The sequence below is a fragment of the Borostomias antarcticus genome (genome assembly GCF_949987555.1).
Source record: "Borostomias antarcticus genome assembly, chromosome: 2".
Taxonomy (NCBI): Eukaryota; Metazoa; Chordata; class Actinopteri; order Stomiiformes; family Stomiidae; genus Borostomias; species Borostomias antarcticus.
The window spans coordinates 35,823,849-35,835,471 of record NC_140235.1 but is presented as its reverse complement, the minus strand read 5'-3'; the positions used below and the strand labels follow the sequence as shown (position 1 = coordinate 35,835,471).

The following is an 11,623-nucleotide window of genomic DNA, read 5'->3' as shown; positions in this document are numbered from 1 at the left end:
TGTAGACTATTGAGATGCATCGAATCTCGGTCTTTTGGCTAAGATCGTGTAGTATGACTATTGAGATGCACCCTTATGGGAGGCTTGTTCTGATGATGTCATTTGTGAGATGGGGTAGCGCCATTTTGAACTGAATGAGTAGGCTAGCTAGCTAGCTAGCTGACTGTGCTTGAAGAGTGGGTGGACTTCACGAGGGAGAGACTGAGTTGAGTGAGTGAACCCCTGCCATAGAGGGAGGGAAGGGAGTGAGAGCCAAGCAGCAGGTTGGCCCACAACACCTCGACGATCTAGCCACCCTCCTCCATCATCATCTGGGAAAGACCGCCTGGCTGCAGCAAGCAAGCTACAAGTCCATCCCAGGCGAACAAGCGTGGAAGTGGGAATTGAGATTGTGACCGAGAGAATCCCTCTCTCGACATGGCAGGTAAGTTCATTTGTAAAACTCAACTAGCTGACGTGAGCTAGCGTTGGCTGGTCAAGTAAGCATTAGCTAAGCTATCTAGCTTGATGAAAAGTGTATAAATATAGCTAGCTAACCAGCTAGTCTAGCTAATGTTGTAGCTAAGTTAGCTCGATAACATAACGTTAGCTACTGCCCATAGCTCGCCAGCTAACTGTTTCTAGCTAGATAACAACAGCTAACGTTAGATATGTGTCCACCGTTTGAATTTAGCTAGCTAGGGGTGAAATCGTGTCCGGAAAATGTGTTTGCTTGTTCGCGCTTCAGTTATATTATATCAAGTGCACATCTTTGCGTGTGGCAACCGTCCCGTTGCAACCAGAAATGTGTTTTGCCCTGTAGCCAAGCTAGGTATCAGGTACGTTTGGCCTGTGACGAGCACGGTAACTTCAACTTGGATGTGTCCGGTACTAATAGCCAGCTAGCTGGCTAAGCCCGCTAACGTTTTAACCAGTTGTTTAGCTGTGGCTAGCTTGCTAACAAACAAGGCATGATAGCTACCTGGTTATGGCAGCTCGCTAGCTACTATAACCTCGTTGGCAAAAATGCTGTGTCAGTGAGACGCCCGGGCTAAGCAAACAATAATTGTCCGGTTTAGAACAGGGTCCGATTGCAGTGGGTTGTACCTACATACTGCTATCTATACATACTATACGCCAATGTTACCTAGATGGCATCTGTCAAGTAGCTGGCTAACGCTAGTTAGCGGCTAAGTTTTGCGAGCAGTGAGTTAAAGTGAGCGGGACTGAGTGATTCAAAGATGGTTGGTTGAACATGCTTCTGCCAATGCTAGCTCACGTTAGCAAAAAGCTGGCCTGTTCACAGAGCTCCATTTCCCTTGCACCTGTGCCAGCATCCTTCATCAGGTCTATCTTTGCTAGTGTCACGACTCACACAAGCAGGTAGTCTCAAATTAGTTAGCTAGCTGGCAAGCGTAGGATTCCCCCTGAAACTAACATTCCGGTTACTGTTAGGCCTACTTGCTTCAATGCACCTAGGCTAATATATGACACGACTTTCTGATTTTAGAAGGCCAGATAGCATTCAGGTTCGCTAGATTCGTTTCAAGACATCTCTCTTGGGCAAGTCTCGAAGTATACAACAGGACACATTTTGAGGCCCAGCCATTTTTTGTGGTTAGATACAATTCTCAGTTGCTCAACTGTATGACTCTGCTTGCTACACCCTCTGCCGAGTCACATACCTCGTCCTGCTGTCACCTTTACCCACCAGACCAGATGTGCTAGATACTTTTCTATCAAACCAGTTTGACTGTGCAATATCTGAAATGGGCATGTGTAGGTGTGGCACCTGGCTTGCTTCATTGTTTAATCAATTATACTTGTTTATAGAGAACTTATTTAGGCCAAAGGTTTACCTTTGGTTTATCCTTTATGCCTGCTAGTCAGGTGTTGCATTGGGTGCAGTCACAGTTATGACTCCATAGGCATTTGTTCTTCTCCATAGGCCTTTGCTCTTCAATCACAGTCTGTCTCTCTCCTAATCAAAAGTCATGACCATGAGTTTTATGAGAGAGATCCAAGATAAGGGGCTATTTTGTGATGTGAATTCTAGCGAATTGAAGCCTGAAGCCTTCGTGTCAATCTCCATTGCAGGAGCTGGAGGTGGGAGCAATGATGTGCAGTGGTGCTTCTCCCAGGTGAAAGGAGCCATCGACGACGACGTAGCTGAAGGTAAGAGTTCTTCCTCAGACCAGTTATTGACGCACAGTGCTGTCTTCACATCCTTAAACGATTGCTTGACTGGTCTCGGGGTGCTGCTAGCTGTTACCATCTCCCATTCCGTCCTGTGGCCCGAGTCTCACACTCGCGCTGAGACGTGTCTGCACAAGGTGCGCTGCACTGCACACAGTGTTCCTCTTGATTTCGGATCACACTCATTAGCTTCTTACCGAGTGCACTGCCCCGACCATAGGTCAGTCTGGTAGTGTCCCTTCACACATGCTTACGTAGCTGCTGACTGAAGGCGAAAAGCCGACGCTGTTGGAATCTTTGGAATGGTGACATGCTGTACAGCAAGCCGGTACTGAGCTCCTTGTGTTCTACAGCAGTGTGACACACTTTCCTAGAGTGGGACCAGGAAAAGGGAAAGTGTGTGTGTTGTTTGTGCGTGTGTGTGTGTGTCCTTCTGTACATATTTTCCTAGTGTGAACACTTTTCTTACATTACCTGTAATCCAAACAAGATGGCGGCGCGGGTTGCCGGGGTTGCTTTAACTACCCTCACTACTGCAGCATTGTCCCTTGGTCTGCCAGTGGTTAATTGAGGGAAGATGGGGGGGGGGGGGATATTGACAATATTAAGTAGTTCCGCTCCTGTAAACACATTCTGCCAAACTGGCGCCCAAGGAGTTCAACCCATAAAGGCCTCCTGTTGCAACCTCTTGCAGCATTGTCTTTCTGCTTCAGTGATCAACAAAGGGTTAAGTGCATGCATGTGTATCGGAATACTGCTCTTGGGGGGAATGTGTGCTAGTTTGTAGAATCTAGGTTACTGTACATTGTGTGTCTGCTCACTCTCTCTCTCTCTCACACACACACACACACATACATCCATGATGCCTACACAGTGGTAGACACACATACTGTGTTTGTAGGAATGTCACCACCTTGAATTTTTCTCTGAACTCCAATCTGTTCTAATTCAATGTTACAACAGTTTAATGCCTGGTTTGTCCTGTCTTGACAGCTGACATCATATCTACTGTGGAGTTCAACCACTCAGGGGAGTTGCTAGCCACAGGAGACAAAGGTGGTCGGGTTGTCATCTTTCAGCAGGAGATAGAGGTATTAATGGGAGTTTACAAGTTTGAATATACAAGCCAGCATGCTTTTATGATGTTTTGTTTTTTATATTGAATGAAAACTGTATTAATGGCAGCAGTAGGCGAACTAATGCCTAGACTGCTCTCACTCTATCCCTCACTGTCTTCTATTCATGTTGCCCTTCTCTCTCTCCCACCAGAATAAGAATCAGCCGCAGTGCCGTAGTGAGTACAATGTTTACAGCACTTTCCAGAGCCATGAGCCAGAGTTTGACTACTTGAAGAGTTTGGAGATTGAGGAGAAGATCAACGAGATCCGCTGGCTCCCTCAGAAGAACGCAGCTCAGTTCCTATTGTCCACGAACGGTCAGTCACTCTCCTGTCATTCCAGACTGTCCAACTGCCCTTTTTTTCTTAATCTTTACTGTCTTCTAGGGTTTCAATTGGCAATAAAAAAATGAAATTACTGTTTTTTTTGGGTAGACAAAACCATAAAGTTGTGGAAGATCAGTGAACGAGACAAGAGGCCAGAGGGGTACAACCTGAAGGAGGAGGATGGGCGCTACAGAGACCCCACCACTGTCACCACACTCCGGGTTAGTACGCTACAGAGACCCCACCACTGTCACCACACTCCGGGTTAGTACGCTACAGAGACCCCACCACTGTCACCACACTCCGGGTTAGTACGCTACAGAGACCCCACCACTGTCACCACACTCCGGGTTAGTACGCTACAGAGACCCCACCACTGTCACCACACTCCGGGTTAGTACGCTACAGAGACCCCACCACTGTCACCACACTCTGGATTAGTGCTCTAACAGAGACCCCACCACTGTCACCACACTCTGGATTAGTGCTCTAACAGAGACCCCACCACTGTCACCACACTCTGGATTAGTGCTCTTACAGAGACCCCACCACTGTCACAAAATAGTGTCCTCTTTCCCTCCCTCCCTCAGAGAAAACACTGATCTGACATTAGTAGATTGGTATCATCTGTTTTAGGGCTGCACAATTAATCGTGAATTAATCGAAATCACGATTATAACCTCCGCGATTAACTAATCGCAAAAGGCCGCAATTAATGTTATTAATAATTTTGCTTTGAATTGAGTCTGCTAGGACTACACGGACGAATCACAGGCGCTTATGCTTATGCAAGAAAGGGATCAACGTCCGTGATTTGGGAGCATTGTGGTTATTATATATTAATATTATATATTAAATATTAATCGCAATTAGCATTTTTAAGCAAATAATCGCAATTATTATCTTTTGTCATAATCTTGCAGCCCTGATCTGTTTGCAGATGCAAATGTTTTCGCCTATCCAGTGACATTTGGATCAGAGATGGCATCAAGGAGGGAAGGTTGCATTTTTAGAAGAGGCCCTACTCTGCCCGTTCCCCCCTGGTCCTTAACCCTCCGCTGCGTGTTCTCCCAGGTCCCAGTGTTCAGACCCATGGACCTCCTTAACCCTCCGCTGTGTGTCCTTCCAGGTCCCAGTGTTCAGACCCATGGACCTCATGGTGGAGGCCAGTCCCCGGAGGGTGTTTGCCAACGCCCACACCTACCACATCAACTCCATCTCGGTCAACAGCGACCACGAGACTTACTTGTCCGCCGACGACCTGCGCATCAACTTGTGGCACCAGGAGATCACCGACCGCAGCTTCAGTATCCTCAAAATGCAAACAACAACAAACAAAAGTCCCCCATCTGTGATGCATGTCGTTGTCATGTACAGGTGTTTGAATGTAACTGGTTGTCGGTCTAGCAGCCAGTAAAATCAACCAAATGTCAAGAGATTGACCTCATTGTATTCCCCTCGGCCTGCAGAATCTAGCTAGCTTTGTTTTGAGGAGTTTGGAGTTGATTAGTCGCGTTATTAGCACTGAATGAATATTGAATCCCCTGTACAAATGTCTACATCTAGTGGCGCAAACAAATCCAGGCTGGTGTGCACTATGAATTTTGAAAACAAATCGACTAAAAAGCTACTAAACAAGTCGTTCTCTTAAAGGACAATGCTCGTTTTTGACAACCTGGACCTTATTTACGACATATTATAAGACGTTTGACTCACCGAGATCACTTTGGTGTAGTTCGGCGGCCTGTAGAAGAAATGTAAAATCCAGCGCGAGCCAGTATATCCATGTAATGGCGGTGATCGGGGCAACGAGAATGGAGCTTCTAAAAATCTATTTTCTGCCGCGAAACGGTTGTTTTCATCAATCTGTCTGGATGAATCGCTAGTTGTGCTTACATAGAGAGCATAGGCCTGTTGTGGTATTTCCCATGCCTCTGTAATATGATCTTTAGAAACGTCGTTAGACACGAAATAGCTTCCTCACTTGCTCCAGCACGCATGCGCACAGCGTGCTGGAACAACGATTGCGCGCTGTGCGCATTAGTGCTGGAGCAAGTGAGGAAGCTATTTCGTTTCGAAAGACGTTTCTAAAGATCATGGCATGTGAAAACCACAACAGTTATGCTCTATGTAAGCACAACTAGCGATTCATCCAGACAGATTGATGAAAACAACCGTTTCGCGGCAGAAAATAGATTTTTAGAAGCTGCATTCTCGTTGCCCCGATCACCGCCATTACATGGATATACTGGCTCGCGCTGGATTTTACATTTCTTCTACAGGCCGCCGAACTACACCAAAGTGATCTCGGTGAGTCAAACGTCTTATAATATGTCGTAAATAAGGTCCAGGTTGTCAAAAACGAGCATTGTCCTTTAACTGTGGATTTTAGACTACTTTGCTTTTACTGAGACACCAAGCATAGTGTTATATGTACAAAGCAAAATGTACTTGGCAATGGGGGAAAATGAATTGTGGTGGCAGCCTCTGGTACAGTACATGTCAGACGCACGCACTAACCTAAGCGTGCCACGTGCACCAACGTACAGGGGTCAAATTAATATCCCTCCCCGCCTCGATTTGATGGGGTGGGGGTCAACTAGCATGCGGCCCTGTGTTTGTTAATTCTGACTGCCGTTGATGTGTCCAACCAGACATTATCGCCCTTGACCCACCACTGCCCTTAGACATTGTTGACATTAAGCCGGCCAACATGGAGGAGCTGACGGAGGTGATCACGGCAGCGGAGTTCCACCCGCACCAGTGCAACACCTTTGTGTACAGCAGCAGCAAAGGCACCATTCGCCTCTGTGACATGCGGGCATCAGCACTTTGTGACAAGCACTCCAAATGTGAGCGTCCGTTACCAATCATCACTCGCTTAGCCTCCACCGCAACAATTGTCTTTCGCACGAGATCACTACAAACTGGGCTCTTGGTCCCAGTCCACATTACAACAGTGCGGATTGACCCATTGCTCACCAGGAAGCACTTTGCCTAGTAAAGCCTCCAAGTTTCTAATCTCTAGCCTCTTATCGATTCATCCTTTCTGACAGTGTTTGAGGAGCCAGAGGACCCCAGTAACAGGTCCTTCTTCTCAGAGATCATCTCTTCCATCTCTGACGTCAAGTTCAGCCACAACGGTCGTTACATGATGACAAGGGACTACCTGTCTGTCAAGATCTGGGACCTAAACATGGAGAACAGGCCCCTAGAGACCTACCAGGTGAGACCAGCACACTTGAGACATGGAGAGCTTTTTATTACATTTTGTAGACCACACCTTTTTTAAATATATAATCCCGCAAGGCAGTTTTACATAACGTCCTCTAGGGGGCAGTCTTGTACTTTTGCATTCCTGACCAGTCTCCCTCCATGGCAGGTTCATGAATACCTCAGGAGTAAGCTGTGCTCACTCTATGAGAACGACTGCATCTTTGACAAGTTTGAATGCTGCTGGAACGGGAATGACAGGTGAGCACACGCACAGAGCCAGGGCTGCACAACTGATCATGCATTAACCGTAATCACCATTTTGAAATTAATTAATAGCAAAAAGGCCCCAATTAATGCAGTTAATAATTCCATTTTGCATTGAGTGTGCTGGGGCCACGCAGATGAATCATGGGTGTTGTTGAACTGCTGTCTGACGAATCACGTGTACCGGCTGTGTGCACTGTAAGCAATTTCACTGATAGATGGTAGATAGAAGGCATATATTTCTAAATTTCTCAGATTTTTATATCGTTATTTTTTTTTATATATGAAGGTGGCACGACAGAAAATGTATTTAAAATGTGAAATATTAATCACACAATCACATTTATACTAAGGCTTTTCCCATTACACTAACGCATTCTTTGAACCTTCTTATCCCCGGGCTAAGGGGGGTGTTAGACCCAGGCTAAGAAAGCTTTCACACTGGCACCATCTTGGCACATTCCAAAGTGGGCTAACCCCAACTTGAGCATGGGGCTTGCTGGCCCTGTTCTGGAGCAGGGTTAGCCCTGAGTTTGCAGGGTTATCCCCTGAAAATCAACTAAACATTGGGGCTAAAAGGTGCCAGTGTGAATCGGGGCCAAGTAAACGTAAAAGCATCACATATTTGTTGTCCAATCACATGACTTCTTCAGACGTCATTACAGTAGGTGCTAGGCAACCGAAATCATTGCAACTACAGTACACTACTAACGGCAACATCATAGCTAATTAAAACAACAATAATATGTCCTTTTTTTTTTTTTAAGTTTGAAATGGTAGCAGGCGGAAACGGTAATGTTTCTGAGTGGTCGGAAAAGTCAGTTCAGAACAAACTAGATGGCAACATTTTAACGTTGTTGCTTGCTCCTATGGCCTGTACAGACTACACAATATTTTTGTCTTTCACGATGGTCACCGTGAGATGATCACAGTTGCATACGTTTTTGCCGTGTCGTGGCCGAGACACTGGACACACTACACGAATGACCATGTCAAATCATTGTATGCTGTCTTTCACGACCCTGCGCATCAGTTCACGTAGTCTTGTCAAGAAATTGTCAGTCATGAAAGAAGTATTGTATGCACTGTATTCAAGCTTTATTTATACTCGAAATTCTGGTGGCGGGGTGTTGTGCCAAATAATTCAGACTCCCTGGCAGAATCTGACTCCCCTTCACTATCTTTGAGTTTTGTGTTATCTTTTGACTGCCAAAACCATATGTAGGCTACCACAACTAGGCTATATCTGCCTCATTAAAACTACATTTGATACGGTTGAAGTATTCAGTTTTCGTCGGAGATCCCTTTTTATCTACTGACTCAGTAGCATCCAGTGACCTAAAGATGCAGGCTAACAACAATAAATGTGAGGAGGGATAAATAATGACTTTATATGAATGTAGGCCTGTTACTTGTAAACTATATTTCCTATTCCAAGTGCTCTCGTTGTTTATTATCGTGGATGTTATAGCAGTAGCCAGCCATAAGTTTGCACTGCGATGTGGTCATCTTAAAACCCAAAATAGCTTCGCTTTTTGTGACAAGTTGCTCCTCTTGTGTCCTGGTCTTTGCCGAGTGGTAGAAACTGTAAATACTTTTGTCAGAAGAAGAGCGCAGATCTAAACGCGAAGGGGAATGGGATTCTACCAGGGACTTGGAATTTGGCACAAGCTGTGTTGCTCAGAGACGAAGAAGAAAAATAAAATAAAGGAAAAACGATTGTGGGCCCCACACTGGACACTTTGTCAGCGACACAAAATTGTCTTGAATTCGTGTAGTCTTTACGGGCCATTAATGAGTAGTTCATTTCATTTCAAACCTTTATTTATACTCATGTTTCCTTTAAAAAATACAATAGTTACAGGTCGAAGTACAAATGTCAAAAGCGATGGATTTAAACTGCGATTGAAGGAAGTACCTCAAGCTTTAGAGTCTGTTCCAGGTATAAGGAGCATCATGGGGAAAAAGCAGCTCTACCATAGTCACATGTCATTTGAATGTACACAAGAGTCCCCTGTTCCAACAGGCATTTAGCCCAGGGCTAGTAGAACTGCAGTTGTATAGCCTGAGCTTAGTTTAACCCTGGGTTAACAATGTGTATGTGAAAAGGGGCTAAATTAACCCAGTGTTAACTCTTAGCCCAGGGCTAAGGATAGTCCTAGGCCAAGAAAATGCAGCGTGAAATGCCCTAATATCAGGAAAATAATCACAAATACTCTCATCACTCCTTCATAATCATGCAACCCTACACAGAGCACACATAACAGATCTCCCCAATAAGAAACCCCAGGCCCTGAACGTTTAATCTCCTCGCTCCAGCAGTCCCTTAACCCCTGCTCGCTCTCTCCCTCCAGCGTGGTCATGACGGGGTCCTACAACAACTTCTTCCGGATGTTCGACCGGGGCCATCGGCGAGACGTGACGCTGGAGGCGTCCCGGGAGAGCAGCAAGCCCCGGCAGGTCCTGAAGCCGCGCAAGGTGTGCGCCGGCGGCAAGCGCAAGAAGGACGAGATCAGTGTGGACAGCCTGGACTTCAACAAGAAGATCCTCCACACTGCCTGGCACCCCCAGGACAACATCATCGCCGTGGCAACCACCAACAACCTCTACATATTCCAGGATAAAGTGAACTAGCGGTGTGACGGATGTCGCAAAAAGGGCAGACATTCGCTTCCCTACAGCCTCTTAATTTAGTCCAGGACAGAGAATGTTGTCGGACAAACGGACCTCGACAGGTTCTTCCACGTGTGGAAAACTGAAACCACATTCTTGACCCACCATCCGCCTCTATGGCACAGTGGCGCTCACCTTGTTAATGTTTTGGTGATGACGTTCTGTCAATCTGTGTCTGCCAACCCCCCCCCACCCAGCCCAACCCCAGGACAACATGGGTAGCTAACGAGTTCCATTACTTCGTACATCTGATGGCCGCCACACTTTTATTTTGGGCGGGGGGTGGGGGGGGTGGTGGCAGTGAACGGCCATGCAGTAGAAAAACCAAAATCCACCCTGAAGCATCCCTGACCCTGTTCGGTTTCACCTCTCTTTGCCTGGTGCCATAGTCATGTTTATTTTTGTATTAGAGAACAGCCAATCTGTTCCTTTTTTTGTTTAAATAACCAGTGTTCATTTTCCGTTTCGTCCCTCTTTTTACATACCACATATCTTCTGATTTGATCCTTCTTTCCTTTACACACGTATACACTCAATAGAGTCATCTTGGGGCCTTCTCTCACTAAGCTGTCGCTGTTACTGGTGGAATCAGGAGAGCCATGTGCTCTGGTCCTACCTGTACACACACATGCGCGCACACACACACACGCACTTGAACCAGCCAAGCCAGACCAGGCCCAGTGAGGTCTCCTGACTACAGCTGAGCACAGGCTCTGGGTGCATGAGACCTGCCTGGGCCCTGGAGAAACCTGGCTGGCTTTAGGACCCAGAGTAGGCTACTAATGCCGTTTCTTCTCTTTCTGATTTAGTTACCTCATTTTCTCAGTTTCCTGATGTCAAAGTAATAGTCGGATGTAAAGAGATATTCAAAGATGATGATTATGATTGTCATATTTATAAATGTAACAAATGTCACATCAAATTTGTCGGTTGTAATTATTTTTGAGCTAACGTAGACCTTGAGGTATTTTGAATGATCAGAGGAGGTGGTGTCTTCAGTCCACTGGTACTGGATCAGGCTACACAGGAAAACACTGACTCCTCTTGCTCATCCTTAGTGCCTTAAGGTCTCATACATCGACACTGGACTCCATATTGTATTGTCAACTGAAATACTAGAGGGTGTGTTAGACAGTGTTGACTATCTTTGACAAATGCCATTCAATTGGCAGGGTTCTAGAAGCAAGTATGTTTATGTGAGTTAAAACCTATTCCAGTCATTACTGTGATGTAATGATCTGACAATCTAGTTCTCTGGCCACCCTAGAGAAACTGATGGTTGACTTGATCAGAAATGCCAATAATGTTTGACAATGACAACTACAATAGGCCTACTGTTGTAATATTGAATGATGGTGACAAGAATAAAGAAAACACTTTTTTCCTTTTTTTTTTTTTTTTACTATTGTGTGTTGACTTGGTTAATATAATGTTGACAGCCCTTTTTATCATCAATATGACTATGTTTGGCCCAGGTGCATGGAAGATAATGGAAATTAGGCTGGCGACTGGGCTGCTGTGTATCTAAAACTCAGTTGAGTAACGGTGTTGTGATGCAAGAACTATGCAGCAGGCAACAATTTTGGTGCATCGCAGTTTTGGGCGGCATCTTGAGTATGTGAGCGAGCGCACGTTCTTAACTACTTTCGTGGGATAGAAATTTGCAGTGAGCATGCGGCATGCAAAAGTGGCGGACACCCTTTAGTATTTACACCTCTGTGTTTTGTTACAGGCTGGTCCATTTTCAGCAGGTTACGCAATTCAAATCTGGCATTTTTGCCTCCCTTTGTTATCAGAGAACTGGATCATCTGACGTCATCACACAGCCCCAGGAAGATTGAAGCTACCCAC

General features: G+C 45.7%; 1 protein-coding gene across 2 annotated transcripts; it reads left to right on the top strand.

The window, feature by feature from the left end:
• The first annotated feature begins 201 nt into the window (after window positions 1–201).
• Window positions 202–11,139, top strand: ppp2r2ab (protein phosphatase 2, regulatory subunit B, alpha b). Of its 2 annotated transcripts, XM_084458516.1 has the most exons (10): window positions 202–424; window positions 2,077–2,154; window positions 3,169–3,266; window positions 3,445–3,610; window positions 3,728–3,840; window positions 4,749–4,926; window positions 6,307–6,471; window positions 6,676–6,845; window positions 7,002–7,093; window positions 9,454–11,139. In XM_084458516.1, exons 1-10 carry the CDS (start codon window positions 418–420, stop codon window positions 9,731–9,733), a joined length of 1,347 nt encoding a protein of 448 aa, XP_084314642.1. In that variant the 5' UTR covers window positions 202–417; the 3' UTR covers window positions 9,734–11,139. The 2 variants fall into 2 exon arrangements, with proteins under 2 accessions (XP_084314642.1, XP_084314643.1); XM_084458517.1 differs by lacking the exons at window positions 202–424; window positions 2,077–2,154; window positions 3,169–3,266; window positions 3,445–3,610; window positions 3,728–3,840 and adding an exon at window positions 3,991–4,012.
• Window positions 11,140–11,623: the final 484 nt, after the last annotated feature.